This window comes from Capricornis sumatraensis, chromosome 7 (genome assembly GCF_032405125.1).
Source record: "Capricornis sumatraensis isolate serow.1 chromosome 7, serow.2, whole genome shotgun sequence".
NCBI lineage: Eukaryota > Metazoa > Chordata > Mammalia > Artiodactyla > Bovidae > Capricornis > Capricornis sumatraensis.
In genome coordinates this window covers 45844434-45870421 of record NC_091075.1, presented here as the reverse complement: position 1 = coordinate 45870421, position 25988 = coordinate 45844434, and the positions used below count along the sequence as shown (strand labels likewise).

Sequence of the window (25988 nt, the reverse complement as noted above, 5' to 3'; positions counted from 1 at the left end):
AAAAAGTTTACGGAATGATCTGAATTATTTTTTTCCTGTCCACCTATTCCTAATCCAAAAATAACTTCCATCAACTGAGTATTATATTTGATTTAATGAGCAGTGCCAATCGAAACTTATCAGCCCTGATATTTTCACTCATAAGGTCTATCTGGTTATCTTATGGTGTTTCTGTAAATTTTAAGCAGATACATAAGAACATGTACTTACTGCAGATTTTAAAGGGTGATCTCTTTACGAAGTCCTGAGGGCTGAATCCCTGAAATGCCAGCATTTGGTAGGCTATTTGGCACATAGTAGGTCCTCAGTGAATGTCTATTGAATTGCCATGGCCCATCTAAAATGTGAAAGACATGAAAGGCTTTGTTTTTAACTCTAAGAAACTACTCAGGGTGTCGGTGCTCCCAAGAGCAACTTGAGAATCAGTTATTTAAGCGATAATGAGCTTAGGTACTAGGACAAGGGTTTCAAATGTTCAAGACGAAAAAGAATTTCTATATTTAAAATCCCTAGATAGCTGAGCTATTTTTAGGACTAGTCTCTCTTTAATAGTGGCCTAATTTGGTGTTTCTGAAGTTTGGGGTTTCTTTTTATAAGTCTACAGTGTCAGTCAAAATACAGCTACCTGAGATCAAGGCAACGTGCCACACAGACACGACAGGACCGTGGCTCTCCATAAGTGGTCTGTGAACTGTGTCATTAAAAATATTTGACCAGCTTCCCAAGTGATCCTTGGGCCACTGAAATAGAACACCTACGAGTAAAGGAGGATCTAGAAAAATAAAAACGAGTGAAACATTTTGCAAAAATAAGCGCAAGCAACATTTCCTCTGAGAGCTGCTAATCTATTTGAAGAGACAAGATATAATTCACATTCAGAAAGAGATAAGTGTGAAAATATAGCAATATCTGATAAGTGAGTGATCCTGGCAGTAAATTATTAGAAAAGTAAAAATTACCCCAATTCAGAGTATCATGAAAAGATTTATGGAGTTGTATTTGAGGATGTTGAATGTCATTTCCTCTAATTCAAGGGCTATGTCATTTGGAATATTTGACTGTTATTTACTCAGTAAAGAGAGATTATTCATCATTATTTCTTTGAGCATCTTAGCTTCCTGTGAGAAATATTTGAGATCTTGTCATTTCTTTGCTGAGAACTGGTATCTTTAAATTTGTTGTAGTGGTAATTGAAGGCAGGAGAGCATGTAGCGTTAACAGAAATCGGGGTATATGTATGTGGCAGTGCGAAGGGTAGAGGGAACAAGGAGAGAGAGAGGAGGGAGAGAGACAGGGAAAGAAAGAAAGAAAGGAAAGCAAGAGAAGGAGAAGATAGAATGAAGGGAAGTAGGAGGAGGAGACGGAGGAGGGGAAGGAAGAGAGAAAATTGGCCATAGAGGAATTTTTTCAGATTGAGCAAAAGATACACTTGTCTATGAAGAGAGAACACAAGAAGGGTGAGGTTCATTCAGTAATGTTACCTCTCTATTATCTCTGAGCAAAGAGTAGGGGGAGCAGGCATACAGTAGGCTGCTAATAAAGGGAAGATTTCTGAGACTCAGATGTGTCACAAAGGAAGAGCAGTGTTTGCTTCTCTTTGTGTTTGCATTTCCCTGTCTTTCTGAACTGGGATAGATTTCCACAATCACACCTCTTTGTATTTTTGTTCATGTCTTTCCCTCATTTGGGGAGAATTAGCTATGTATGATAAATATTACCAGATATTAGTGTAAAAATATTTCATTTTAAGGAAAATATTAATTTCCTTTCTTTCTTGTAAAGTAGGGGAGAGAAGCAGTGTTTTCTTGTTCATACCAAAACTTCATGTGGCTGTCTGTGACCTACTTGTGTGTGTGTGTGTATATATATATATACATACACATATATTTTTTTCCAGCAAGGTAGAATTTTCCTTGAAATGTGCAGTTGCCTTAAGTCTCACCCCAGGCTTCTTAGCAGACTTGAAGTTCTTTTTTGCTGAATAGCATTCACCCATCCTCCTAAATAAAAAGTGTATTGTAAACTAAAATGTTTCCTTGTAAGCATAAAGTCATTTGAACTGCAGCCTGCCCTTCTTCAAAGTTCCTTCAACTCTGCAGCCATTCCACAATTCTTCTTCCTGGGCAGAAAGGGCTGAGTAGGACTTACTCGGGGTGAAACTGACAGAGCCAGCCAGCCTTCACATAGTCTCCCACGATGACTTCTGATGGAATTTTCTGTCCTTCTGCAGAAAAGCAGGAAAGGCAACAATTTACAGATGTCCCCCCTTCTGCCACTATTTTTTCTCTCTCTTTTTTTAAATTAGCTAATTGCCGAAGTTTGGATTCATTTCTGTCCTTCAACCTCATAATCTACCCCGACGTGCTGCTCAAAATGAAATGGTCCGCCAGCACTTCAATATTTAGTGTTACTGTTCACTTAGGTTTCTGTGGCAGAACCATATTTTAGACAGAATGTATTAGTTATGCTTACAAGAATGTATTATACCTACATTAGCCATGGTTTACTAAGTTAATGAACTGTGGAGACAAAGAATCATTCCTGTCAGGTTGTAGAGCTGTCTGGTGCCGTGCCTTCGCAGACCATATTTTACTGAACTTACTTTGAAGTTGCCTATGTCATCCCCACCCTGCCCTGCATTTGCTGCCATCGCATCTTTTTTTTTTTTTAATTACCTAATTCTTTGACACCACAGGTAGAGATCTTTCATTGTACAAAAATTCCTACTCCTCTTGCATCCTCCCCAGTGTTCTTTGCAGACAAACATGGCCAAAGCCATTCACTGAGTCCCTTGAGTACCACTGCATTCGTTTTCCATAACACAGTCGACAGGATACCATTGTGAACCTGAACTTTGGTTCTGCCTGGTGGTGATGCGTTCATGTTTCCTGGGAAGCAAGATCTGTTAGCGTTGGCGTTTGAAATACAAAATATCAAGGCTTTCACTGCAGTCTTGCAATGTATATCTGTCTTTCCTTGGTGACAGAGGCTTCCGGGGACAGAGTCACTTTTTCAGGTCTTATCAGGAATTTAGTTTCCTTTGTTTTTCTATGAGTTTTAACCATTGACTGAAATCTCAGGAAAGTGAGGAAAACGTATCCTGGCATTTAACAACATTCTGTCTCTTTTCTTTCTCTCTCTCCTTGTTTTTTTTTTTTTCTTTTATTATCATAGGCCTAACTCCACCCACAACTCCTCCTCATAAAGCCAACCAAGATAACCCTTTCAGGGCTTCTCCAAAGCTGAAGCCCTCTTGCAAGACTGTGGTACCTCCACCAGCCAAGAAGGCCCGGTACAGTGAGTCTTCTGGTACCCAAGGCAGTAATTCCACCAAGAAGGGGCCCGAGCAGTCTGAGTTGTACGCACAGCTCAGCAAGACCTCTGTGCTCACCAGTGGACACGAGGAAAGGAAGGCCAAACGGCCCAGTCTTCGGCTGTTTGGTGACCATGACTATTGTCAGTCAATTAATTCCAAAACGGAAATACTTGTTAGTATATCACAGGAGCTCCACGACTCCAGACAACTAGAAAATAAAGATGCCCCCTCCTCCAACGGGCCGGGGCAGATACACTCTTCCACAGATTCCGACCCGTGCTACCTGAGAGAGACCGCGGAGGTGAGCAGGCAGGTCTCTCCCGGCAGCACCAGAAAACAGCTCCAAGACCAGGAAATCCGAGCCGAGCTGAACAAGCACTTCGGTCATCCCAGTCAAGCTGTTTTTGACGACAAAGCAGACAAGACCAGTGAACTGAGGGACAGTGATTTCAGTAATGAACAATTCTCCAAACTACCTATGTTTATAAATTCAGGACTAGCCATGGATGGCCTGTTTGATGACAGCGAAGATGAAAGTGATAAACTGAACTCCCCTTGGGATGGCACGCAGTCCTATTCATTGTTTGATGTATCGCCTTCTTGTTCTTCTTTTAACTCTCCATGTAGAGATTCTGTGTCACCACCCAAATCTTTATTTTCTCAAAGACCCCAAAGGATGCGCTCTCGTTCAAGGTCCTTTTCTCGACACAGGTCGTGTTCTCGATCACCATATTCCAGGTCAAGATCAAGGTCCCCAGGCAGTAGATCTTCTTCAAGGTAAACCTTGTCAAAACCCACCCAAAGCCTAAGATATCCCCAGGAATTAAAAAAAAACAACAACAGCATTTAAAACCCACCAGCATCCCAGCCCCTCAACAACATGTTCCTGGTGCTCCAGGAACTAAGGAGATTGTTGTTACCCATACATTCTTCCCCATCTTCTCTTAAATCTGTCCTCATTGAGCACAGCACATGAACCAGTCAGACCAGAGAGAGCAATCTGTAGGAAACTTGCTCATCTAACTTTTTCCATTACCTGGAGAGCTGCTCTGTGCAGAATAGTTGAGATCCATGCAAGATAAAGCTGACAGTGTACCAGGCTGGCGTTCAGCAGCACATCCATAAGAGATGTTGCAAGAGAACATGTCACCACTCCCAGACCTTTAAGCTGACTAGAGGTTCACACAGTGTCACTGGGAAATCTCACTAGTAGTTGGGAACTGAAAGCCGGTTTATGTTAAGATGGAATTCCAGGGGCTACTCAGTCATGCCAATAAACTGGAATTCGCTGGCAGTTGCAAATGCCCTTTTTGTTTTTCCTTCTCTCTCTCAGATCTTGCTACTACTATGAGTCAGGCCACTGCAGACACCGCACACACCGAAATTCGCCCCTGTGCGCAAAGTCACGTTCAAGATCGCCCCATAGCCGGCGGCCCAGGTAATGATGCACGTTCACTGCCCTCCGTACCTCTTATCCCTCAAGTAGATGACAAAATGTAGTCCAAAACCCTGCCCCCTCCCTAGTTATGATTCATTTTGCTCGTGCAAATGGAGGTGGTTGACTTAATGATGAAGTTATGTTTCTCAGGTATGACAGCTACGAGGAATACCAGCACGAAAGGCTCAAGAGGGAAGAATACCGCAGAGAGTATGAGAAGCGGGAATCTGAAAGGGCCAAGCAGAGGGAGAGGCAGAGGCAGAAGGCAATTGTAAGCAGCCTGGAGCTTACTTTCATTTTACAGAAGGGTTTCTTTTTTCTCTCTCTCTCTCATTTTGGGGGGATGTGTTGGGCCTAGATTAGAAAATATGGTAAGGATGCTGTTAGAATATGCAGTACTCAGACTTTTGGCTTTAGCATCAGTGACACCTCAATCCCTCTTAACACTGATTATTGGAAAACAAAATAAGTCCATGTATTTCTCCTCCATACTGCCTGTTTTTCACTCATCTGGAAGCTCATTATTGCTTTTGACTTTTGTTTCTAAAAATAGAAGGAGGAGAGATGTATACTGGTCCCATTGATCTAGAGGATGAGTTATTCATACTGTTCTCTGCTGCTTTTTGTTCTGAGTGGAAAATGAGGAGGTGTCGCTGGATGGTTTCATCTTTTTTGGCAGATGTGAGGGTTGGGTTGTCCATGGAGAGACTGTGTTTGAGTAGGATTTAAAAGCAGTGGTAGAGAAAGATTTGCTAAGTCCCTACTTCTTCCTTGTGCTGGGTCAACACATCAGATGTCCACATTTCTTATGAGCTACTTTTCAATAACCTATCATGGATTTCAGCACCACTTACTGTAGGATATTGTGTTTACTTGACACATAGCCACTACTGACCCTTTGGGATGAGGATCTAGATTATAGGAGTCTAGTGCATTCTGTTTGTCAGAACTTAGAAGGCAAAAACTGGGTCCTCCAGTTGTCAGCATCCAGTACTTGTCCCAGGCAGACATTCCTAGTTGATTAAGGAACTGTTTCCCACTGAGCCCCAGCAGAGCCTTGAGGACTTTCACAGCCTGGTGCTCCACCATCAGGCTCAACCATCACAAATGGCACTGTTTTTGTTCATTGCAGCTGCTGTCTGTTAGCTTCTAAGTATCATTTCAGTCAAGATCAGCTTTTGATACATCTTGCATACAAGCTAACCAGGGCTTGCTGCTGCAGCTGCTAAGTGGCTTCAGTTGTGTCAGGCTCTGTGCAACCCCACAGACGGCAGCCCACAAGGCTCCCCCGTCCCTGGGATTCTCCAGGCAAGATCACTGGAGCGGGTTGCCATTTCCTTCTCCAATGCATGAAAGAGAAAAGTGAAAGTGAAGTCCCTCAGTCATGGCCGACTCTTAGCGACCCCATGGACTGCAGCCTACCAGGCTCCTCCATCCATGGGATTTTCCAAGCATGAGTACTGGAGGGGGGGTGCCGTTGCCTTCTCCAACCAGGGCTTAGGGAAGTGATTTTTTACTATAAAGTTTATATGGATATGGTACCTTTAATACAACCAACAACCATCAAAAAATCTTGAGAAACCTACATAAAAGAGCTAACTAATAAAGTCCAAATCAAGCATAGGCCAGCAGTTATCAGCTGGAGGAAAAAGGTTAACTGAGAGGTTTGTTAACTCAGGTACTCAAGGAAAAAGAAGGGAGAAGTAATTGAATATGTAGGCTAAAGGTCTAGGGCTTTGCTGCCATTTAACTTTGAATCTACCTAAGACCAAATTAAAGGCCTTGTGAAAATTATAGCACTTCCCTTCATTTTTCTCAACTTTCAAATTAGCTGTAATATTAAGATCTACCAGAGTATCATTAGTTAACATTTAACAAGATGAATGAAAATGGAAAATTCAGCTTTTCTAATTTTGCTGTTTTTAATTAATAGCCTCTTGAGTAACTATAACAACTCACATTTACAGAGTGCCATATAGTTTACAAAGCCCTGTAATATGGCACATTGCAGTTCATATATACCAAAGAGAGTCATGTTGAGTAAGCATGTAAGTAAGTAGCTATTTCAGTGTTTTCAAATTCATATTTGATGAAACTCTTCATGTGTCTTCCCAGAAGAGTGACACTAAAGAGAGAAGTTATTGTATCATATGTTTGCTCATTTGCACAAAATGTAACACAGCTATAGCCAAAGCTGAGTAGATAAATATAGATAAATGGCATGTGGTTTTATTATTCTTTCCAAGGATAATAAGGTGCCAGATACTTACTTGGGTGAAGAAAGGGGTGGAGGGCTCCTTTTGCTAGTTTGGCTCTTTGCAAATAGATCAATACTGTGATTCATCTGTAATATACTCTATATTCCATAGATGCCAGAGCCAAAAGCACTCTTGAGGCCACTAGCCTCAGTTTGGAAGCAGATACCACCCTGCCTTTCCTTGGTGTCACAGATGTTAACAAGTTCCTTGGTTAATTCTTTGACTAAGACAATCTTTATCAATTCCCTTTGAAAGAAGGCAATTATAGTGCAAATGTCAACTTGACATATATTAAGTCATTATAATTAACTAGATGTTTGTGAGAATTTTGGCTTTGAGATTTTTGTTTTTGTTTTTAAAAACCAAATTAAAAAAGAAAACTAAGACATAGAAATTATTTACTAGCACAGTGACCCATAGATAGTAAGAGATTAATATAAAGATTTGGGACTTAACTGTTAAACCAGTTAACTGGTTGGACAATTAGATGGTATTTCTGTAAATATAAGTGAAAACACATGACTATGTGAGAGACATTTGTTAGGTACCTGGGATATAAAATTAGGTAAGACTTCATCCCCACATCTTAGGGAGCTTCAAGTCCACTGACTGGTAAAGATATGCAATGTGTTCATTGCTGTCTAGAGAATGTATCTAAGTACTGAAGTGGCATATGGGTGGGCACCCAGCCCTGGGAATGAGGGAGGGCATCCCTAGAGAGTGTGAGATTGATGTGGAATCTAAAGGGAGGAGAGGGTAAAGGTTCTTTCCAAGTGAGCTGTGCAACGAGGTAGCCATCAGCCAGGAGGCTAATTAAGCTAGTCCCAAATTTAAATGCACTGTGTGATCTAATTTTGAGGATAGTACCAAAAAAAAAAAAAAAAGTTTAAAATACCTCATTAATACTTTTTATGTCAATGACAAGTTGAAACAATAATATTTTGGCTGTACTGAGCCAAGTAAAATATATTATTAAAATTAAATTTGTTTCTTTTTACATTTTTAAAAATGTGCCTCAGAAAATTTAAAAATTACATATGGTACATTATATTTTTATTGCAAATAACTATTCTAGGCAGATACTTTAGCTCATACTAAGTCTCTGGAAAAGAGCAAGATATATTGGGAAACTGCTAGTCATTTAATTATAAGGCTAGGGTATGGGAGAGGCAAGAGGTGAGTCTAGGGGGCTCCCCAGTAGCCAGATACTTGAAGGGTCTTGTAAGTCATCGTGAAGATTTTGAAGAATATCTTGAAGGCACAGTGGAACTGTTTAATGAGGTTACCCTTAGGAAGTTTTTCTGACTGATTTCCTTCCTCAAAATGATCTGCTTTCTTGTGCCATAATGCGTTTGCAAAATGTATTTTAATGGAGTTGAGCATGGAGATAAAGGCAGTGATTTTTGACTCATTTGGCTAGATTATCTTGAAAAGTCATTCATGAAACAGTTCAAGGAATTAGGACAGTTTGCCTAACTTGGTCATGTAGGTGATTTTCATTCAGATTTCTGAGACACTCTTAAAGTCATGAATGAATAGCAAATTACATTTGGAATATCTTGGGTGGAATGCTGATTTATTCATTAATTCAGATCAATTTTATAATCAGGGGATGAGCAAAACAGAGACTCCAGAAGGAAATGAGAAAAATGTTACAATCATGTAATAGGTATTTTACAAAGTTAACCTTTGCTTTCTTGTCTTGTGGTCCCTATTGCCTTTTTTTCCCTTTAGTTCCATTAAGAAGGAGATAGTGTAGGTCATCTATCAGGTTTTTACTGTGTATGTGTCCAAAAGTCTTTATTTAGACCAACTTCAGTGCATCAAATCAGACAGCTAGGAAAGGACTAATAATTAGTAATTAGTATAACACAGAATCATATGTTGTGGTTGAATGTTGTCATTGTATAAATCACTGCTTTCCTCCAGTTTTCATCTAAATGATCTCAAAAACCACTTCATTCTCTTCTTTCCTCAGTCTCACAGGCTTGAAATAATTCAGGTTATATTGGAACTCTGCAAGCCAGAGTTTAGTATTTAATGTCTAACTGTCACTGCTCTAATTTCTCATGGAGTTCTAAGTCCAACTCCATTTGCAATCTCTACAGTTTCCTGCCAGAAAACATGATAATAGGATGTTAATTTAAAGGGCAAATCTAGACATTATGAAATGGCTCAGTGCTTAAAACCAAAACCAGATGTGCTTGGGCAATGACTATGCCATTTCTTTTCTCTTCTCCGTTGGTCAATATGCAGCCTAGGAGCCAGAAACAGAGGCTCATTCCTGAAAATTATCAGCTTCTTCCACAGGAAAAAATAAAATACTTGTCTAATTTCTCATAGTTATTCTATGAGAAAATGTTCTGTTCAGGCCTTTTCAAGAGCTGTTCCATATGGGTGAATATGTTATATTATGCGTATAAATGCACTATTTAGAAATTTTCAGTTCTATCAAAAGTAGTTATATGTGCTCCAAGTCTGTAGTTTTCATATTTTCTGACTCATCGTGGTGTTTACTTGCTCTTATTTGTGTATTAGCTCTTAAGGAGACTAATCTAGATTTTTAAAATTAATTTATCTTTTAATTGAAGGATAATTGCTTTATAGAATTTTATTGTTTTCTGTCAAACCTCAATATGAATCAGCCATAGGTATACATATATTCCCTCCTGTTTGAACCTCCCTCCCTCCTCCCTCCCCATCCCACCCCTCTAGGTTGATCCAGAGCCCCTGTTTGAGTTTCCTGAGACATACAGCAAATTCCCATTGGCTGTCTATTTAATGTATGGTAATGTAAGTTTCCATGTTACTCTCTCCATACATCTAATCCCCTCCTCCCCTCTCCCCGTGTCCATAAGTCTATTCTCTATGTCTGCTTCTCCATTGCTGCCCTGCAAATAAATTCTGCCCTGCAAATACAGAAGATTTATTTTGTATATATGCATTAGTATGCGATATTTGTCTTTCTCTTTCTGACTGACTTCACTCAGTATCATAGGCTCTAGGTTCATCCACCTCATTAGAACTGACTCAAATGCGTTCCTTTTTATGGCTGAGTAATATCCCATTATGTATATATACCACAACTTCTTTATCCATTCATCTGCCAATGGACTTCTAGCTTCCATGTTCTAGTTAAGACTAATCTGGATTTATTCAAATTTATCCAACCTTAGATAATAGTAGGCACTTACTGAAGCACAATACTTTGGCATCTGTTAGAATTCAGTAAATGTTAATCTCAATACTAATTTCCTTTTCTTGTTAGTCAAACCCTTTTTACCAACAATTATTTTTTTTTATGAGAAACAACTGTCGTATGTTTTCCCCAGCTAACTGGGCAGCTCTACACTCTTTCTGATAGAGATTTTGATACTGCAAAGTCAGTTAATTCAGTCATTTTTTTTCTTTATTTATCCTCTGTCTTGATATAATGAGGATTTACCATACCTGTTAATGCAACACAAATCTTCAATTTTATTATCCACCCCATCAGCAAACTAGCTTTTGTAAAACTTAAAGCTAAAAGATACTTGATAAATGTCCCATCCTCCTTGATAGTGAAAACTGGTCTGAAAATCATTTTTCAAGGAGCTTTTTTTCAAAGGTTTAGAGTTCCTCCAAGCCTTTAAGAAATTGGAAATGTTATTAGGCATTTTGATTTCTTTTCCTTTCATCTCCTGTTTAGAAATTAATGTCTTGAAAAATTGGCTGCAAGTGTTAAGGTTTTTTAAAGATATGGAATCTATTCATTTGTCTAATAAAACTGCAACATGTTAAAAATAATCGATTCTTCACTAGACCTTTCGGCCAGTCTTGGGAAGGTTTTTATCTTTGCTTTTTAGACCTTCAGATGCCTTTTAATTTCATTTTTTTAACACTAGTAAACCAATCACTCTAATCATTTTCTCAAATGAGAATTTCAACATGTATTTAGTCTCTGATCTTTGTAAGGTAACAAGATGTGGTCCCATTCCTGTGTTATATAAAGAGATTGACAGTCAAATAGGTGATTTTAAGGGATTGTGGACCAGCCATTTCTATTTCTGTCTCTCCTATCTAGGTTGTGTCTTCTTTTTACCACAGAATGTATCAGTATCTGATATAAAAGGTCCTCTGGTTTATTTTCTTTGTGGGATTATTGTTGCATACAGTTTCGTATAAAGAAGCAATTCAGAGACTATCCCAATATGTCTGCATATGGACGTGCATATGGTCGATTTTCGCTTTAACTTTGAATTTCCTTGAAGATGAACATAGGCTGTGTGTATTCCTATAATGGTAGCTGAGCAGTTTCTTTATGATGGTTCAAGTTTTTTACACTCTCTTCTACATTCCTCCCTCCTTTTCCTCTATACAGTAGTAACCTGCCTAAAAATGTTCATTAAAAAAAAAAAAAACAAAAAAACCCAGTGCATAACACTCATGCCTGCAGGCGCCAGGAAGTTTAGATAACAGTCCCATCAAGTTCGGCTGTTTGGAGGGAGCTGGCTGCATAAATAGAATGGAATGTGATGTGATGATTCCTTTGTTCAAGTGTAAGCATTGCCCCGGGATATCTCCCTTTATATTTATTGACCTCCAGGATGTGCTGGGTGCTCTGCAACAACACAATCACAGCCTTCAGCTGAGACATACTATCTACATGGAAGTAAACTGGGCAGCCCCCTCTGCCTGCTATACTTCATCTGGTCATTTATGTAGGCTCAATAACTGCTGTCAAAGAATTGTGTTTTACCAGTTGCTTCAGCAGAGTGAAAAAAGTGAGTCCTTACGCTTAACCCTGTAAAACAAATCATGGAAACCTTTGTTGGTACACCCAGCTGAGTTACCTGGGCAAAGTTTTTCCTATGATAAAAGCACCAAACCTGGTTTTCATTCTCCATTGTCTTAGAGACTCTCAGAGAATAAGGGCCACACTTGGGCACCTTTGATGTAATGAAAGGTATGGAGCTAGGTCTTGAAAATGATTAGTTGGCTATCTATTGATTTTTCAACAAATATGCATTGAGAAGACTCTTGTTTTGTGTACTCTTAAAATAAGTAGTTGACAGGACTGATATGGTCACTGCTTTCATAAAGTTTTCATTGTAGGGGGATATAGACATTGAAGACATTGAACACTAAATAAGCTATTAATATTTAATTATAATTGGGCACAAGGGGCTTCCCACGTGGCTTAGTAGTAAAGAATCTACCTGCCAGTGCAGAAGACATCGATTTGATCCCTGGGTTGGAATGATCCCCTGGACAAGGTAAGGGCCACCCACTTCAGTATTCTTGCCTGGAAAATCCATGGATAGAGGAGCCTGGTGAGCTACAGTCCATGGGGTCACAAAAGAGGTAGCGACTAAACAACAGCACAGAATTACAAAAGAGAAGTAGACTGTTCTATTAGAGCAACTTATAGTAGGAACTAAAACTCATCTGAGGTCTCAGATAGGAAACAATTGTTGAATTCACTGTAATTCTAGACAGTATGTATGTTGATGGAGAGGAGGGCGGGGCAGCGTGGAAAGGATATTCCAAGTAGCAGAGAAGCACCTTATGCAAAGGCCTTAGAAAAGGAAGGAGCACAGTATATATTAGGGACTGATAGAAGATCAGTGTGGCTCAAAATAGAGGAAAGGAAAGAATAAGGTGTGTGGGATGAAGCCCAAGATGGAGACAGATCCAAACCCCAGATCTAGACAGAAGGACCTGGTAGATTCTGTTAATGATTTAAGTCTTTCCCTAAATGTTGTGAGAAAGCATTGACATGTTTTAGATCTTAATTGGCATGATCCTGTTTTCTTAATAAAAACTATTCTGGATAAAGTGAACAAATAAATTGGAGGAGGGTAAACAGTAGACAGGCTATGGTTTTCCAGTGGTCATGTATGGATGTGACAGTTGGACTGTGAAGAAGGCTGAGTGCCAAAGAATTGATGCTTTTGAACTGTGGTGTTGGAGAAGACTCTTGAGAGTCCCTTGGACTGCAAGATCCAACCAGTCCATTCTGAAGGAGATCAGCCCTGGGTGTTCTTTGGAAGGAATGATGCTAAAGCTGAAACTCCAGTACTTTGGCCACCTCATGCAAAGAGTTGACTCATTGGAAAAGACTCTGATGCTGGGAGGGATTGGGGGCAGGAGGAGAAGGGGACGACAGAGGATGAGATGGCTGGATGGCATCACTGACTCGATGGACGCGAGTCTGAGTGAACTCTGGGAGTTGGTGATGGACAGGGAAGCCTGGCGTGCTGGAATTCATGGGGTCGCAAAGAGTCGGACACGACTGAGCGACTGAACTGAACTGAAACAGCAGACACAGGATCCAAATTAAGAGGCTGTTATATTAGTTCAGAAGGACATGCTGGCAGCTTGATTTAGGGGAGATGAGATCAAAGGAGCAGATTTAGGAAGTAAAAATCCACAGGACTTAAGGAGTGATTGGATGTAAGGAGGGGACTAAGTGGGGAGAATTAAGGAAGGTCCTTGGGTTTTTGTCCTGAATAACTGGATGGATGGTGTTAACTTTACTGATACAAGAACATTGCAGGAAAAACCCAGTCAGAAGAGGATGAATTAGAGAGTTTGGTTTGAGTAATGTTGGTCTGGTTTGAGGTACCTAGGTGACATCCAACCTGGGGTGTCAAGTAGATAGTTGGTTATTCGAATCTGAAGCTCAGAGTAATTTCCCTGATGAAAATGAAAGTATGAGTTCTGCATATGGTGAAAGAAGATGAGACATGGATGATCAAATCACCTGGGAGGATATGTATTACAGGATACGTCTATGAATTGTTCAGTTGTATTTCACACGCATTTATTGATTGTCCTCTTTGCCAGGTCTTTTGCTAAATATTGGACACATGAAAAGGACATGCATTCAGTAAATAACGTAGGATATCTTTCTGCCTTAAGCCTAAATGACTTTTTTTTTTTTAGCATCTAAGACAACATATCCTAAGCACATCCAGAGAAAACTCTTAGGCAAGCTAAATCTGTGCCTTAGCCCTATGATTCCTAGTTTCTGCCTCCGTCTAACTTAAATCTCTCCAACTGTAAGTTCATTTCATTCTTGTTTGTCATCGATAGATGTACAGGCTAGTTGATAAGGACATTCGTATTAACTTCTTACATTCTTGAAAAATCTTTTTTTCAGTTTTGAGAGACATGATCATCTTTGGCCTTATCTTCTTGAAACAAGAAATATAGGATTATATCTTACACTGAGAATGTGTTCTTGTTCTTCAAAAAATGAATCCATTCTCAGGCTATAAAATATTTTTCCCGTGTTTTGTAGGTTATAAATTGCTGTTGACTTTAAGATTATGATGATATGGACTCCACTTGTGAAAATTAGGCCACACCCTTCACATCTGTTCCTAAAATAAGATTCACTGGCAAAGTGAAATTTATAGCCTCTTTTATAGCTCTTATTCTTTGGAGACCCATGGCTTAAAATGGCCTATATTTTAAAACTGTATTTTTAAAATTATTGTCTTTGGACCACCTGTATCAGAGACACTGGGGTATACTTGTTAAAAATAAAGATCATTGAGCACTATCTTCCACTTATTTTTAATATAGCTGGAATAAACTCCAATAATTTGCATTTTAATAAGCCCCCCAGGTAATTTATATTTATACTAGAGTTTAAGAATCAATATTTTGAGGGATATCAAGATTTATACATCAAACTATCATGCTGTACACCTTAAAATTATATGGTAATGTACATAAGTTATTTGTCAATAGAAATAAAAAAATGCACACGTTTTATTATTATAATTCTGAGTTAAGGAGAAATTAAATGGTTTTGCAAACCAGGTCAGTTTCTTACCAATTTTGAAGATTAATAGTGGAGTCACAATTGTTAAAATATTTAATAGATATTATTCAGCTCTTTAGTGATAAAAAGACCACATTACACATTTTTTTTAATAATACATTAAATTTCATGTTGTAAGACAGAAAAGGTAGCAGAGAGTGAGATGCAGCAAGTGAAATTAGAGAAATGGAAAGTAAAACTTGGTTCAAGCGTAGTCTTCCGTTAAGTTTTAGCATGTATTTTGCTTTAATTGGCAGGCCGTGGGGGTTCTTGTTATGCATGATTCTGCCTTCATAAATGGTTCTGGCATCAGTGTCTTTCCTATCTTCAGAACTAGCAAGTCTCTTCTCACTTCCCCCTCCAGGAAGAGCGCCGTGTGATTTATGTTGGTAAAATCAGACCTGACACCACACGGACAGAACTGAGGGACCGTTTTGAAGTTTTTGGTGAAATTGAGGAGTGCACAGTAAATCTGCGGGATGATGGGTGAGAATCTTCAAGATTATTTCTTGTTTAGAAGCTGACATATGTAAAAAATTATGGCCGTAAGATTACCAGGATGGGAATGCTTTGACAGATGACATGTTGAGTTCAGAACCTTATTTATTTTCTTTCATCCCTATTTATTAATCTTTCTAGTTGAGATTTCCTGTCCCAGAAATAAGTATTTAGCGGCTTGACAGGACAATCACACTGATAAATGGATGCAGTGGTTCAGAGGCTGGCACCAGCGAAGTCTCCAAAGTGGAAAGGGTTACAGTCATATATGCTAATGCTTTCTCACTGGCTTTGAACTTTTCCTCTTTGTCTGTTGCAGAGACAGCTATGGTTTCATTACCTACCGTTATACCTGTGATGCTTTTGCTGCTCTTGAAAATGGATACACTTTGCGCAGGTCGAATGAAACTGACTTCGAGCTGTACTTTTGTGGACGCAAGCAATTTTTCAAGTCTAACTATGCAGACCTAGGTATGGATTTTACTGTACAAAGAATGAGGAATCCATAATGTTGAGTTCAAAATGGAAACATATGTAAACTGTAGGCACATTGGGTCAAACCATTACTACCTTCTACTAAAGGAAATATTTGAATACAGATTTTTATCCTATTTTTTTTTTTTACTTTTTAACATATGAGATGATTTCAGAAGGGGCTTAGATTTTGGTGACAAAGAGAAACAGATTGTTTCTGTTGCCTGCCCAGATGCTGAAATTCTACACTGTTTGTGTGTCTTTGTGTGTGTGGTGTTATGTTTGGTATGTGCATGTGTTGTTTGTTTGTAATCTCTTGTTGCTTTTGTGCCTACCCTGAATCCTTTTATACAGACTGTAGCACTGGCATCATTGCTTTGCAGAGCAGAATATGGAAATATTTTATTCTTTTTTTCCTTATTATCTCACCAACTCTTAGAATGGTTAGCATTTCCTACAAAGTGTACTCAGAGGAAAAAGTAAAATTTTATGTGCTAAATTACACTATACTTTCTTTAAAACAAAAGAAGAAAATAAACCTGCTATTTTTTGAGTGCTTCTATATGATGGGTACTGTGCCAAGGCTTTGCAAGTATTTTCTCATTTAATTACCAGAACAAATCCTAGAAGTAGATATTATGTATTATCATCCCCATTTTACAGATAAGGAAACTGAAGAATAGATAAGTATTCATCTTTTCTGTTATAAAAATTGTACCAACTCAAGGGGTAACATTTGGAAAATATACAAAGATATCAAGAAAAATAGTAAAATTACCTATCAGCCTATCACCTAGAGATAACTACTGTTACCAAGTGAGTAACATGCTGTTCAGTATTTTGTCTCAGAACATTGAATTTCTTATAGTTGAGCTTATATTATACATATATAGACTTTAAAAATCTACTTTTCTAAATTAATATTATGTAAGTTCATTTTTTACTGTGACCCAGGGTTAAAAATGATTTGCTAGTATATTTTAATGGTTGTATAGTATTCTGTTTGATGAGTAGTACCATTACATTTAATCATTCCATCATAGCTAAACACAATTTTCTGGTTTTCATATTATAAATAATAGCACAATGGACATCTTAATTTCCTTTCCAGTTTTAATTCTGCTCCTTTCCCTATTAGTCCCTATCTAATGTGTGTGTTATAAGCCTTTATGTTCCTTTATGAAATAATGAAGGAAAATGGCAAGTGTCTTATGCATATGACAATTATTTAAATCAATTTATAATAATAATCATGAAATTAACATGGAAATCTGCTCTTAAGCATTATTACATGTCTGTCTGTACTTACTTTGGCTTGGTATAAAGAAAAAAAGTAAATACCAAATACAGGTTTTTTTTCTTCCTTCCACCAAATTGATGTCTTCTAGAGTAATTGATACAGGTGGGGTGCATTGTTCAGGGGAAATATGCTATAATTCACTTCACAAGCTAAATAGATAGAATGAAGCAGGGGAGAGGCAGCTGACTGTTAGATAGAGGCCTAGGGATGAAAATATAAAAGGTGGCAAGTCATTTGTTCAAATGTTGGCTGATAAAAACAGTCCAGACAGACTGAAATCTTGAGTTGATTTGACTTATTTTCTTCAGTGATGAAGGCCAGGGTGTTTTCTAGTGTCTCAAAGCATCTAAAGTTTAAAATAAGCAACCTCGAGGGGACTTTAGATCACGATTCATCACTGGTAGAGGGAGCATTGGATAGTACTTCCAAATTGAACTGGAGCCTCCCTGAAATATTTCTAAGAAGAATGCTTCCCTCCTTGTTATCTCTCTGCCTCGCCAGTGGCAATAGAAACTTTACCATTGCTAAGCTGGTTCTGTATTTCCTGAAAAGTATGTTTGATGTGTATTGTAGCAGCATAGGTTTTTCCAATTCCCTCCAGCCTTACAATCACAGGAAAGGTAGTGGATCTGAGTACAAGCCTAGTGTAGTTTGACAGCACCTTGGCACTGGAATCTTGCAGGCCTGGTTTTGAAACCTGAGTTAGCTTTTGACCTTGAGCAATTAAACTCCCTCAGCTTCTGGTGTTTCATTTGTAAAATACCTTATAACATTGCCATGAAGATTATATACATGTTTATGAAGCCCTTAGCATAGTGTCAGTGTCTGGCACAAAATAGATTCTCAATAAATGGTAGCTGTAATTATAATAAAAAATGATGACAATGGGAAGTTATAAATTTCAAATTATTTTAAAGTGAAAGCATCAACACCAGGGACTAGCTTTGGATCTGAACATCATCATGTATGTCTTGTCTCTGTTCTTTGAAGAGTTCAAGTTAAGTGCTTCAGGCCATGAATGCCGAATACGGTGCATAAACCCAGGGGGTTGCAAGAGTCAGACACAGCTTAGCGACTGAACAACAAGCATATACTGGACTCAGAGGAATTGGCCGCTTATGTGCACATCAAGAGTAAAGTGTTGAAATGACATGATACTGATTAGTTTTACCAAAAGTAAAGCAACCTATCATTTAGATTACTATTTTTAAAAATTTTTGTTTGCTTTCCTAAAGTAAGTTAGTTCACATATCACATTTCTCTGATATTTTAAAATTGAAGTATAGTTGATTTACAATGTTGTGTTAGTTTCAAGTGTACAGCAAAGTGATTCTGTACACTTGAAACTATATATACATGTATATATTTATTTGCAGACTTATAAATGATACCCATTTTAACTGGTGTGAAATGATACCTCATCATAGTTTTGATTTATATTTCCCTAATAATTAGCAATATTGAGCATCTTTTCATGTGCCTATTGGCCATGTGTATGTCTTCTTTGCAGAAATATCCCTATTTAAGTCTCCATTTCTTGGCTGTTGAGGTTACTTAATGGTTATTACAATACTATTAATGCAAAACGCAGTGATTTCGGTTACCATTTATGAGCCAGATTTATAAATGAGACTCAGAATTTAAAGGGATGATCAAGCTTACCATGATGAAGACAGTATTTAAGTCTGGTTTCTGTGAATCTGTTATCTGTATATCTTTCTATTTACAGTTCTATAAACAAATGGATCATTCCATTTGAAAGAGCTTGATGAAAAATCTTAAAGAGAAAAGACAGAAATTAGGACTATAGGGTAAAAACAGAAGGATGGATCAGGATTAAGAATATGATCATTTTAATCGGGAATTAGTTACGATCAAATTAGAATTTATACTTAAGCAAGAAAAAGGAAAAAATAACATGTTGGTCACAAACTGTGAACTCAAAGAAATGTATTATGTTATCAGCATCCTGAATATATATGTAACTTTTAATATACACTTGCCATTCATTGGTAAGTCAGTACCAGATCCCAACACAAATATTTTCAATCAGGTTTTTAATAATTTGCAGGTGTTCAATAAAATACATTTATTTGACAAGTACTGAGTCTCTACTTTGTGCCCACAGTTTTCTAGGTGCTAGGAATATAGCTGTGATGTGACTTATTTCTATTAATACAATATTATTATTTATAACAATTTATTTTTAAAACTTATTAGAGTGGTTTAAAGATTATTCCTAAAAAACTTTCATTATATCTTACTTGTGGATATATATCCTTCCTTTACTAGAGATAAAGTGGATGTTATTGCCCTAGAAGTTACAGGTGGATGCATTCTCTCTTCAAGCAATAAAAATTATTTTGTGGGTGCCTATTGACATATGTATGCCCATGAAAGTTGGTATATATATATATATATAAGCATCAACCACTGCATTTCACAGTAAAGAAACTCTTGAGAACCACTGTATCAAAGTACTTTTAATATTTGCTAATGAAAACACAGAAAGACTGAAATTCTGAGTTTTGTGTAGAATGATCTTAATTTAAGATATTTTAATTCTCAAAATTTCCTCCAAGGAAAGCTTCACACATATGTTCTTGATGGTTCTATGTGGACTTCATGTCACACAGACTGCCATCATTGAATGACTCATTCATCTTCTTCTACAATGCAACTGAAATTCTGATTTCAAGCTAATCTCTAGCAATGAGCAGGGCTTATTTTTTGTCTTTATAAAAAGATTAAGGTTTGAACAACAGCTGCTCAGGCAGCTTTAGTTATACAATCAAACTATTCATTAGGCTTTCAAGAGAAGAGTGTAAGCCAGTGTAATTTAAGATTGATCGTGTAAATTTTGGTGATGAAAGATGGGCCCTTTTTGTCCTGTTTTTGTATCTGAAGCTGACTGTAATTGTTCACCTTACCTGGACAAAGAAAGGCGGTAGAGACAAGGGATGATGTGAATGGGAAAAAAAAAGTGAAAGAATTTCCTTTTCTTTAAATGTAAGATGTCTTTAAAGTGGATCGAAGCTGGTAAGGTAGGGGAAACAGCCTGGTTCTGTAGAACTTGAGGGATTTGCCACCTTTTCAGCAGAACAACTTGTGAGGTCAATGATTAGCCTCCATTTTATCTTGTATTACCCTTTTCTGCCACTTTGAGCATTTCTATTTTGTAATTTAATCTGGATAAAACACAAATGTGCATATTTTAGTAGGATTGTTAATGTTTCCCAGAAAGGTTTTGTCTTCCCTTCATGTAAATACAAAAGAATGAATGTGTTTGCCTATTGTATATCCAAGGTACCCTTTCTCAAGCTGAAAGACCTGAAGGAATGGTAGACTTTTTCTTAGGTGTCAATGGAGAAAAATAAGAAATATTCTAAGGATTTTTACTTTATACCCAGTGGGACTGAAACATAGCAATTTTGTTCAGGGCTAATGAAATGGCGTGTGGAGCTTTGCACAAATGCTTACTTTGACTAGTTTAAGGATCTGAGAAAGACCATAGCTTTATTTGAAGTTGTGTGTTAGTCACTCAGTCGTGTCCAACTCTTTGCGACCCCATGGGCTGTAGCCCACCAAGCTCTTCTGTCCATGGGATTCTCCAGGCCAGAATACTGGAGTGGGTTGCCATTCCCTTCTCCAGGGAATCTTCCAGTCCCAGGTAATGAACCCAGATCTGCTGAACTGCAGGCAGATTCTTTACCATTTAAGCCACCAGAGAAGCCCCATTAATGAGCAGAGAGGCTGAAACTGCCCTCTCAGGACATGAAGCATTTTCCTAAACCTTCTAATTTGGGGAGGGCTTGTACCACCATTGCTGGGGTCCCTTGAGGTACTTGAGAACTTACATCCCTCCAACTTTTTCAAGGGGAGCGGCAGACTGATGAGTCTGGCTTTTATACTTAATGAAATCAATCCCAATGAACAGAAAGATTAGTTCTAGCTTCTACTTTTTTCTCTCCACCTAAGTTGTTGAGGAACCTGGGGAAGTCATTTAACATAGCAGGAAGGAGGAAGGGCCTTAGTTTTAAAGCATGTTGATTGCCTAGGTTGCTATTGAAAAGAAATAGCCTGTTTTGATTACCTCCCAGAAGTGTTTAAATCCAAAATGAGTCAATAGATGAGTGTTTTGCGTACTCATTACTCCTTACCCTCTGCAAATACATACAAGTGGTATAAATAGATAAATATATAAACATAATTAATTAAAATATTGGTGTGTTTATGTCATACCATCTACCATATAAGTACCTTCTGCAAATATACACATAATTATTAATATTCATACATATAAATACCTCCTGCAGATATATATGTAAATATACGCACATATATATGTATATATCAACACAAACCTATGCTAATAAAAGTTGGGCATATTTTGTTAAAGTGTATTAACTGGATAAATTGTCTTTGAATCAGGTTATCTTAAGTTAGATGATTGAATTAATGACCGTAAGCAAAGGGTACATCTGACCTGGCTTGGGTTTCTTTCAGATTCAAATTCAGATGACTTTGACCCTGCTTCCATCAAGAGCAAGTATGACTCTCTGGATTTCGATAGTTTACTGAAAGAAGCCCAGAGAAGCTTACGCAGGTAATATGTTCCCTGGCTAAGGATGACAGAGGCATGGTGAATACCTCACGGGACAGCGCGTCCTTCCCTAAAAGACTATTGCAAGTCATACTTAGGAATTTCTCCTACTTTACACTCTCTGTACAAAAGCAAAACAACAACAATACAAGAACAACAACAATGGTTTACACGAACCCAGCTGCTGAAGAGGCAAGAGACAGATTGGAATTCCAGTAAGCACATGTTTATTCATGGGAGTCAGCTTTGCTTTCCCTAAGTCTCTTGATGACGGAGTGTGTGTGTGTGTGTGTGTGTGTATGTGCGTGCACGCGTGCCTGTGTGTGTGTGTTTGCCTGGTTTGGGGGAAGTATGTATGTACAGGTGGGGACTGGGGACACCTGACCAGTGCGTGCAAGGGCAAACCACTTCGAATGGCAGCAGTTCCATGAAGACACACTTAAAACTTAGAACTTCAAAATGTTCATATTCTATTCAAAAGGAAAAAAAAAATACGTACATCCAAAAGGAAAGAAAGCTAACCAACCAACCACAGGCCACCCTAAAATGACAGCCACTGATGTCTGGGCATCAGCCTCCGTACTCTGTTTTGTTTTGTTTTTTTTTTTAAGAAAGTGCACAATCAACGTGAAGCAAGCTTTCTCTCACAACGTAATGATTAGATGACAATCCTGAAGAAACCGCAGGTTCTGTAGAACTCATATCCTTTCTCTCTCTTTTTCTTTCTTTTTTTCCTTTTTCCTTTTGCCAAGGAATCTGGGTGGGAGAGGATGCTGCAGGCACCGAACGCTCAACTTTCCTAACATTTTGAAGTTTCTGTAGTTCGTCCTTCCTCCTGACACCCATGTAAATGTCCAAAACGTTGATCTCCCACTGCAAATTTCAAAAGCCTTGTCAATGGTCAAGCGTGCAGCTTGTTCAGTGGTTCTTTCTGAGGAGCGAGCACGGTGTTACATTACTAAGGAGAGTTGGGTAGAACTCTCTGGGATGTGTTCAGATAGTATAATTGCTACATTCTCTGATGTAGTTAAGTATTTACAGATGTTAAATGGAGTATTTTTATTTTGTGTACATACTATACAATGATGTTCTTTTTTTGTTACAGCTATGCACTGTAAATGCAGCCTTCTTTTCAAAAACTGCTAAATTTTTCTTAATCGAGAATATTCAAATGTAATTATGAGGTGAAACAATTATTGTACACTAACATATTTAGAAGCTGAACTTACTGCTTATATATATTTGATTGTAAAACAAACAAAGGACAGTGTGTGTGTCCATTGAGTGCAACACAACAAATCGATGCTTTATGCACAACCATCCCCTCTTAGGTGAGCTTCGATCTAAGCATCTTGTCAATAAACCTCCTATCCCCCTAAAGGTATTAACCACTTCTGCAATATTTTTCCACATTTTCTTGTTGCTTGTTTTTCTTTGAAGTTTTATACACTGGATTTGTTAGGGGAATGAAATTTTCTCATCTAAAATTTTTCTAGAAGATATCATGATTTTATGTAAAGTCTCTCAATGGGTAACCATTAAGAAATGTTTTTATTTTCTCTATCAACAGTAGTTTTGAAACTAGAGGTCAAAAATCTTTTTAAAATGCTGTTTTGTTTTAATTTTTGTGATTTTAATTTGATACAAAATGCTGAGGTAATAATTATAGTATGATTTTTACAATAATTAATGTGTGTCTGAAGACTCTCTTTGAAGCCAGTATCTCTTTCCCTTGGCAGAGTATGATGATGGTATTTATCTGTATTTTTTACAGTTATGCATCCTGTATAAATACTGATATTTCATTCCTTTGTTTACTAAAGAGACATATTTATCAGTTGCAGATAGCCTATTTATTATAAATTATGAGTTGATGAAAATAATAAAGCCAGTGGAAATTTTCTACCTAGGATGCATGGCAATTGTCAGGTTGGAGTTTAAGTGTTTCATTTGGGAAATTCCGCTTTGCAGAAGCAGTGTTTCTACTTGCACTAGCATGGCCTCTGACGTGACCATGAAGTTGTTCTTGATGACATTGCTTCTGCTAAATTCAATTAAAAAAAAAAAAAAAAAAAAACTTCAGTAAAACCTCCATTTTTGAGCATCAGGATTTCCTCTGAGTGTGGAGCCCTGGAATGGAAGTCAGTAAAGTTTGGCGTGTGTACTCAAGTTTCTGAGTTGAAATTCAATTACAGTATGGCCGACATGACTTTTCTGGAAGACATGATATACCTACTATGTAACCATTCTTTTCCTTTCTCTCGCCCAACACGATCGTATAAAAATGGATTACACCCCCAGGCCAATGCAGCTAATTTTGAAAGCTGCATTCATTTATCACCAGCATATTGTGTTCAGAGTGAATCCACTGTCTGTCCTGTCGGATGCTTGCTTGAGTTTTTGGCTTCTTATTTCTAAGTAGATAGAAAGCAATAAAAATACTATGAAATAAAAGAACTTGTTCACAGGTCCTGCGTTACAACCGTAACACATCTTTAATCTGCCTAATTCTTGTTCTGTAGGTTAAATGCAGGTATTTTAACTCTGTGTGGACGCCAAACTAAAGTTTACAGTCTTTCTTTCTGAAATCTGAGTATCTTCTGTTGTAGAATAAGAATAAAAAAGACTATTAAGAGCAATAAATTATTTTTAAGAAATCGATATTTAGTAAATCATATTATGTGTTCAAGGACCAGATACGTTCTCTATTTTGCCTTTAAATTTTTTGTGATCCAATTTTCAATACATTCTCCTTTTTGCCCTGGATCATTGACATGAGTCAAAGACTGGGTTTCCTTTCTTACTTGTCAAAAGACAACACTACAGATTTCATGTTGAGGATTCATTTACTCCCACCCTTCTGGCCTGACAAATAATTTGTTACCATGAAGATAGTTTTCCTCCATGGACTTCAAATTGCATCTAAAATTAGTGCAAAGAGAGAATCACTAGACCATCCAAATACCGCTTTTGTATCTTATGCAGACACTGTGGGTAGCCCATCAAAATGTAAACTGTGTTCCTTTTATTTTTATTTTTAATTTTTTTGGAGAGTATATTTCAAACGAACACATGCACCCCATCATCACTGGAGGCAAATTTCAGCATAGATCTGTAGGATTTTTAGATGACCCTGGGCCATTGCCTTCATGCTGTGGTAAGTACCACATCTACAATTTTGGTAACTGAACTGGTGCTTTAGAAATGTGGGTTTTTTTTTTTTTTTTTTTTTTAAGAAATGTAGCAGAATAATTCTTCCAGTGCAACAAAATCAATTTTTGCTAAATGACTCTGAGAGCAACGGTTGGGCTGTCAACATTCAAAGCAGCAGAGAGGGAACTTTGCACTATTGGGGTGTGATGGTTGGGTCAGTTGAAAAAAAAGGAAACCTTTTCATGCCTTTAGATGTGAGCTTACAGTAGGTAATGATTATGTGTCCTTTTTTGATGGCTGTAACGAGAACTTCAATCACTGTAGTCTAAGACCTGATCTATAGATGACCTAGAATAGCCATGTAATATAATGTGATGATTCTAAATTTGTACCTATGTGACAGGCATTTTCAATAATGTGAACTGCTGACTTGATGGAGCTACTTTAAGATTTGTAGGTGAAAGTGTAATACTGTTGGTTGAACTATGCTGAAGAGGGAAAGTGAGTGATTAGTTGAGCCCTTGCCGGGCTTTTTTTTCCACCTGCCAATTCTACATGTATTGTTGTGGTTTTATTCATTGTATGAAAATTCCTGTGATTTTTTTTAAATGTGCAGTACACATCAGCCTCACTGAGCTAATAAAGGGAAACGAATGTTTCAAATCTACTTCTGCTTTTCTTATTTATCATAACCAAACTCCTGGCACGTTCCTCAGATCAGTACACGTTACTCGCTTATCATTATTCTGTTTCCTCTCTGGATCACCTGCCCTCCCCTTGCTTTTCCATATTCATGAATGGATTTCAGCTCTAAGGTAACGTGCGCCTTCTGTATTTTACCTTGTCTCCTTTCAAACAGTAAAGGCGGAACTGGTGATTTCTCTAATGAGAAGTGACGTCGGACTTTATCAAACAGATTAGCTCTGTTTTTGTACTTAACCCTGGAAAGTATGAATTTTAAGTACAAGCCACTGCCTCAGTGAGAAAGCTGCTGAATATTTCAGTTTAGGAAGCAATTCTACTATAATGGACTGAATATATATTTTTGTTGAAGTATAGTTGAACTATACTATCCATTGAACATTGATTTACAATGCTATGTTAGTTTCTGGTGTACAGCATAGACTGAATATTT

General features: G+C 37.7%; 1 protein-coding gene across 3 annotated transcripts in view; it reads left to right on the top strand.

Annotated features, from left to right (window-relative positions):
* The window catches only part of PPARGC1A (PPARG coactivator 1 alpha), a 327111-nt gene extending 301627 nt beyond the window's left edge, over nt 1-25484 (top strand). For 2 of the 3 annotated variants that reach the window (XM_068975649.1, XM_068975650.1), the window contains exons 8-13: nt 3175-4093; nt 4650-4754; nt 4905-5025; nt 15190-15311; nt 15643-15794; nt 21604-25484. In XM_068975649.1, coding sequence (XP_068831750.1) covers nt 3175-4093; nt 4650-4754; nt 4905-5025; nt 15190-15311; nt 15643-15794; nt 21604-21707 — 1523 coding nt within the window. In that variant the 3' untranslated portion in view covers nt 21708-25484. The remainder of the gene's footprint in view (nt 1-3174; nt 4094-4649; nt 4755-4904; nt 5026-15189; nt 15312-15642; nt 15795-21603) is intronic. The other variant, XM_068975651.1, reaches the window with a different exon arrangement.
* Nucleotides 25485-25988: the final 504 nt, after the last annotated feature.